General features: G+C 40.8%; 2 protein-coding genes across 3 annotated transcripts in view; both read right to left on the reverse strand.

Annotated features, from left to right (window-relative positions):
* Positions 1-274: 274 nt before the first annotated feature.
* LOC135218975 (uncharacterized) lies at positions 275-811 on the reverse strand. Its single transcript, XM_064255414.1, has one exon. The coding sequence runs from the start codon at positions 809-811 to the stop codon at positions 275-277; it is 537 nt and encodes a 178-aa protein (XP_064111484.1).
* A 5,005-nt stretch (positions 812-5,816) lies between these two features.
* LOC135219764 (methionine aminopeptidase 1D, mitochondrial-like) overlaps positions 5,817-6,493 on the reverse strand; it is a 26,423-nt gene continuing 25,746 nt past the window's right edge. For both annotated transcript variants that reach the window (XM_064256812.1, XM_064256811.1), the window contains one exon: positions 5,817-6,181. In XM_064256812.1, coding sequence (XP_064112882.1) covers positions 5,985-6,181 — 197 coding nt within the window. In that variant the 3' untranslated portion in view covers positions 5,817-5,984. The remainder of the gene's footprint in view (positions 6,182-6,493) is intronic.

The following is a 6,493-nucleotide window of genomic DNA, read 5'->3' on the forward strand; positions in this document are numbered from 1 at the left end:
GGTGGCATTACGCGCCAGTGTGAGGTGCTGTGAGACGGGTGGAATGTTTCCCAGTTGTCAGCCATGCGGCAAGCTTCCCCAAGTGTCTTGGGTTGCTTGCCGTTAAGGTGCACTGTGAGTGGTCCAGGTACACACTGGTAGAGGTTCTCCAGCATGATCCTGTTAAACAGGTCCTGGAACTCGGTGCACGACATAGCCTCGAGTCTTCCTTGGCCTGACCTCGGAAACGCTGTCTCCATCTCTCCGGGGTGATTTCATAAGCCCTCGTGAGGACTCAGCAAACTTCCACCATGTCCCCTCGCTGACCCTGATCCAGTGAGTGGAGAGCAGTCTTAGCCTTGGCATCCAGGTGCTTGGCAAGCAGGGCAGCCCTCTCTATATCAGTGGTAGCATAGTTTTCGAATAGGGCTTCCACTTCTTCCAGCCATGCCTCCGGCTCATTTTCCATGTACTTCGGTATCAGAGCATTAATGCTCGCAATTGGACTGTGCGACACCATAGGTGTGGGGCTGGGAGCTGGCTGCATGGCTAGGGCTTTGGCGCTTACCTGTCGTGCCTTCTCCATCTCGAGATCCTTCTCCTTGAGGGCTAGCTCACGCTTTCTCTCGTCTTCTCTTGCTTTTCTCTCTGCTTCTTTTACCTTCCTCTCTGCTTCTTTTTTCTTCCTCTCTGCTTCTTTTTCCTTCTTCTCTGCTTCTTTTTCTTTTCTCTCTTCTTCTCTGGAGGCTCTTTCTTGCAGGAGCAGATTGTCCATGTGCCCCGTCACCCGCCACTCCATGGATATAAGTGGTTGGGCAGCAGGAGAAGTCATTTCCGTAGGCTGCAGTAGAGGCTGTCAGCTAAATTGGAAAAGAGAGCCCAGAATAGTCTGGATGGGAGTGCCTATTCGGTAAGGTGGCACTTCTTGAATGGCACCTTCTGATGAGGTGAGAAATATAATGGAGTGTGCTGTGTAAGTCACACTTAAGGGCGTTCCTAAATTGGGATATGCAATGGAGTGGCTACCTGTACGTCCTGTACAGGTGCAAGGCACTTATGGAGGCATTCCTTTGACAGCATTTAGGGCTGGTATTGTGGCACTTATGGAGGCGTTCCTTTGTTGAGTGTTCCGAAGGAGCACTGATCCTTGTACATGGAAACACTAATAAAATGGGCGTTCCGTAATGGCGGATACGCAGATAAATAGCTACCTGTACATCCTGTACAGGTGTACGGCACTTATGGAGGCGTTCCTTGGACAGCACCAATAGAGTGCTGGTAACATGGCACTTATGGAGGTGTTCCTTGATTGCACTGGTAGTGTGCTGGTGTGTCCCGTCGGACGGCACTAATGCAGTATACTCAAATATATTGAAATGAAATGGCACTCTGTTCGTGGCACTGTAATGGTGGAGGAGAGAAAGTAAAAGGGGGGAGTACTTCAGCAGCCAGTCGAATGGACAGTGTCCCCGAATTATGGCACGGTAAAATGGTAGGGCCTGACGTGCACTGGTGGTGGCCAGTCCTAGACTGGTAGCGGCTTCCTCGTATGGAAGTAATGCGGTTGCGTGGCACACTGTGCGGTTTGTGCTTGCTGTATATGCAAGTTTTTTGTGATAAAGAAATGGAAAAGACCACTTGGGCAACGAAAGGTAATGGTAATTTGAAAATGCCCAGTCCTTGGCTGAAGTACTTGGGCGAGTATCACGCTCAGTGTAAATGAAAGACACAAGACTAAAATAATGTTAATGTTGCATGCGTAAGTAACAGACCTAGTACTCTTGGCTTTTGCATAATGGGTTCTCTCTCTCTCTCTCTATATATATCTCTCTCTCTCTCTCTCTCTCTCTCTCTCTCTCTCTCTCTCTCTCTCTCTCTCTCTGAGAGCGTAAAAATGATATATGACGAGCTCCCTTGTATTTATTTGAACTAATTAGTCTAGTTTTAATATGACACAGCTTGGGTTGAACAATTTCCTTATGTTATAGTTTTGGTGAAAGAATTGCATTTGAAATAAGTTTTATGAAAATAGAACGCGCTAGCAATGAACAATTTTTACGTTATTTGGAAGCGGCTTGCACTTGAATACGAGTGATTTACAATGCGTTTACATTAACAATTCTTCTAATGTACTTTACTTCTAAGATCTGTGTTAAATTTACGTAAGTTTACTAGCTCCCTGTGACAAGTGAAATGATGGTAAGGATGTTGAAAAGATGTTAGCAAAACATTTGTAAATGAAAAATGTTACGTTAAGTACGAAGTGATATGAAACTTTCGCTCAGCGAGTGAGTGAGCGATGCGAAGTGAAACGTGCGAGGAGCGAAGGGAACGTGTCCCTCAAAACAGCTGATCCTGTAAACGCGAGTGCGATTTACAACAAAATTCTAATTTCTTATTCAAGGTGAATTAACATTAATTTTTCTGGCAGAATAATAGATACTAGTATGGAGATTGTTACGAGATACGTTAAAACATCAAGATTTACGTTAATTGGCTTAAATCATTGAGATAATGCTTTTGGTGGGGAATGCTTTGCTTTGTGCAAACAAAGTTTGGCTGGCAGGCCTGGGAGAGAGCATGTGCCGGGCTGACGAGCTGGCAGGCTAGGCAAGTGTGCTACGGTTACCAACACTTGAAATGAAAACTAAGTTAAAACGAATTCCCCTAACATATCACATACAAAAGAATTGTACACCTCTTTTGCCGTAACTATTAGTAGAACACTCCTAACTAGCTAGGCTTGCTAATGCATGCAATAAACCCTGGCAAAGAACTTCCTAGTTTTAACTAGTACTTTCTGGCATCTATCTACCACACATATGCTCGTGTCTCCTACACACTGAAGCCTGTTAACACAGAATTCGCGAGGGCTAATTTGCGTGACGCTAAAATAAGGCTCTGGCGCTTTCACCATTACACAATAAGATCTCTAACTTAGAGAAACAATTATTTAAAACACTTCTAAAATAACTAAACATACCTTAAAGCTAACAATGGTGATAAGAATAATAATATTAAATGAATGATATATCTTACTGTAAATCATGCGTGTCTCCTGAGCAAGTATGAATGCTTTCTTTCGATTTACGCTTTGTAAAAGTCATTTACAGTTTACGTTTTTAAGGGGATAAAGCGATTTACACGCTTTTAAGCAGCCCCGGGCTCGAAACTGGCAAGCGGTTGCCACTCTTACGTATTGGGGCACGGCCTTGTGGATCCCAAGTAAATGAAAAATATTAAGAGGGAAAAAATGGAAATAAAAGGGCTTCTGACTAACCTTAGATAACTATAAAAAGGATTGATTTAGTTAGTTTACTCTAAAAGGTTGCCATTGAAAACCAGCAAATTAATTTACATTACATTTAATTACAAGAGGCTGTTGAATGGCCTGGGATAAGGCAAGGCAACTTGGCCGCACGTGGACCACTCCTATCTCTCACAATAGGGGAGAGCTGGCCAAAATCAAATTTACTTCAATGGTGGTTTCCAAAATTGATCATAGGTATCTTGTGTTAAGGAAGCACTTGTGAGGAGATGGAACACATGACTCAGCATACCTGGAAATTAGTCCCAGTTCAAGTAGCTAGCGGGGACTGAGGCTGCATCAGTATATTTCTGAATGGCCTGGGTTTCACACACAGCCTCCGGCATTGTCTGGAAAGATGCGGAAACACAACCACCGAATTTGGGGGGAAAAGAGGTCTTATGCTAGGAATTCCTAATGCCCACATCGAAGCCTATCTAATCCCTGTGACCTGCCTTTATTACTCTACTCTAGGTGGCCTATGGTTAACGGCTTATTTTCTCCCCCCGCTACTAACAGAAATGCCGATCTCTGGCCTGCTTCGTGGTTCCCGCCTAAAGTCAGCTGATTAGGAGAAAATTGGCTGCTCTTCTAGCAATTGAATAATTTAAATGACTGCTGGGTAGACGAAGGGGTCAATAAACATTATAATATATATATATATATATATATATATATATTATATATATATATATATATATATATATATATATCTATATATATATATATGATATATATATATATATATATATATATATATATATAGATATTAGAATATATAAAATTTTAAAATTTTATATATATATATATTATATATAATATAACATATATATATATATATATATATATAAATTTTATATACAGGGGGTCCTCCTTAAGATGCGTCGTAACACGATTTTCAGCGTAAGTCGGAACATTAAAAATACCACATTGATTTAATGTAAATACCTATCAATAACAACGAGAGAACAATTCCTTACCTTTATTAATTTGATTGGCTTGCACACTGGAGAGGAAGCTGCGGTGCTGGGAGAGACTGGGGGAGGTTAGTGAAGAGAAAAAAGAACCTCCAGAAGATGCTGGAGATGCTGAGGCAGGTGATTCTTGAGGTGAGGCAGAACATACTACTGCAAGGGTCACCCCATGCCTATTCTTGTTGGACTTCCAAATTTACTGGTAGTTGACCCTTCCAAATGCCCTTGAGTGCCCTTGGATTTTCAGCCTGATACACCAACAAGGGCTTCAGTTTGAAGTCGCCAGCAGCATTACCCCAAGAAGTAAAGTTAGCCTCTCCTTGCTGGCTTTGTGACCGGGTGCTGACTTCTCCTCCTTGGCGATGTAAGTGCGGTTAGGCATACGTTTCCAAAACAAACCTGTCTCGTCTACGTTAAACACTTGCTGAGCAGAATAACCCCCCTCCTTAATTATCTCAGACAACACTTTAGGAAATTCACTCGCTGCTTTCTCATCCACTAGCAGCTTCACTTTGCACTTTAAGGTTATGGTAATTGGCCCGGGCCTTAAATCGCATAAACCAACCCCTACTAGCCACAAACTCTTCACTTTCACTTCCCTCCCCCTTTTCTTTTTCAACGCTTCAAACAATCTTTTCGCCTTCTCCTGAATCACCATAAGGCTGACTGGGATACGCCGTTGATTTGGTCTTCCAACCAAAGCACCAATAACCTTTCCATTTCAATTATTAGACCACTACGCTGCTTAGTTATCACTGTCGCTTTCATAGGAGCAGATCCTTTCACATGTTCAACGATGCGCTCTTTATCTTTGATAATGGTAGCAACTTTTGTTTTTGAACGGCTAAGGCCAAGCGAGCGGCCAATGTTTGTTGGCGTTTCTCCCTTCTCAGATCGCTTTATAATGTCCACTTTAATTTCCATGGTGATGGCCTTTCTTTTCTTCGATGCACTATCATCAGAAGAGTCCGCCTTGCGCTTGGGAGCCATAACAAAGAGCAAAAAGTTACAAAAACGATACAACACGAGGGAGAGAGGCAGTGTAAACAACCAAAATGGAGTATGGGCGAGGAATGAGCGTAGCGAAGCGACGCCGTCCTCTCCCCCACAAAGCGTATTCTTCCGCCCGTGCGCCCGGAAACTAGTTCGCGTTTGTTTACGTCGCTTTACCGACGCTAAATCGCGTAAGACGGAACGACGCAAAATATTATTTTTTATATTTTTTATTTTATGGGGGCGCGTTCGTAACCACGAAACATCGTAAGTCGGAGACCGGCGTAACCCGAGACTTACTGTATATATATATATATATATAGATATATATAGTATATATATATATATATATATATATATATATATTTATATATAGATATATATATATTATGTATATATATATATATATATATATATATATATTATATAAAAATATAAGGTTATTTATATTACAGGTGCCATTATGTGAATAACTATTTTCATATACTGACAAATGTCTACCATTTACCAGCACGCTCAACGTTGGATTCTGTAACTGGAGAAAATAGGACACAGAACAAATCTTTTGACTTATCTTTATTGAAAAGGATTTAATCTTAAAATGCAACATTAGTAAATCAGAATAATTCCACATAGGTTTAAATGTCTTGGTGACAAAGGTAAGTTATCTATTTTGGCTATGTGCCACTATTTACAGAAAATTTCTTTTTCAACATTTACACAATTCTTAATTAATGGTACTGAGTCAAAATTTCATTACCCTTACATGTGATAAGAATAGTGTGCTCAAACTGAGCAGCACGCCCATTGTCAAGCATAACAGCTGTCCAACCATCTTCTAAAATGATAACCTCTTCTGATCCTTGGGCTACTATTGGTTCAATTGTGAAGGTCATTCCTTCCTCCATTGTCCCTGGGTAATCATTATCTGAAAACAGAAAAGAGCTTTAAATTATGCTTTCACCATTTTATGCATAAGAATTTATGACCCAATGTCACACTATTCCTTAAATGATTCAGATTTCTGCAGAACTCTCCATCTTTAAAAAAAAATAACATGAGTACCATTTCAACTAAAATTTTTTTTATTTATTTTTATCTTTTCAATTACCTTTTTCTGGTGGTAGCAGGTTCTAAATACTACTTCTAGAATTCATACATAGAAAAACTCTGAGGGTTTGGCTTGAATTTACTTAATCAATGGAACTTTCGTGAATCCCTGAGTCTAACATAATGTTCA

The sequence above is a fragment of the Macrobrachium nipponense genome, chromosome 1 (assembly GCF_015104395.2).
Source record: "Macrobrachium nipponense isolate FS-2020 chromosome 1, ASM1510439v2, whole genome shotgun sequence".
Lineage (NCBI taxonomy): Eukaryota > Metazoa > Arthropoda > Malacostraca > Decapoda > Palaemonidae > Macrobrachium > Macrobrachium nipponense.

What these genes read in the sequence shown, in the direction of transcription:
- LOC135218975 (XM_064255414.1), bottom strand. Translation starts at nt 811, where the DNA reads ATGACTTCTCCTGCTGCCCAACCACTTATATCCATGGAGTGGCGGGTG.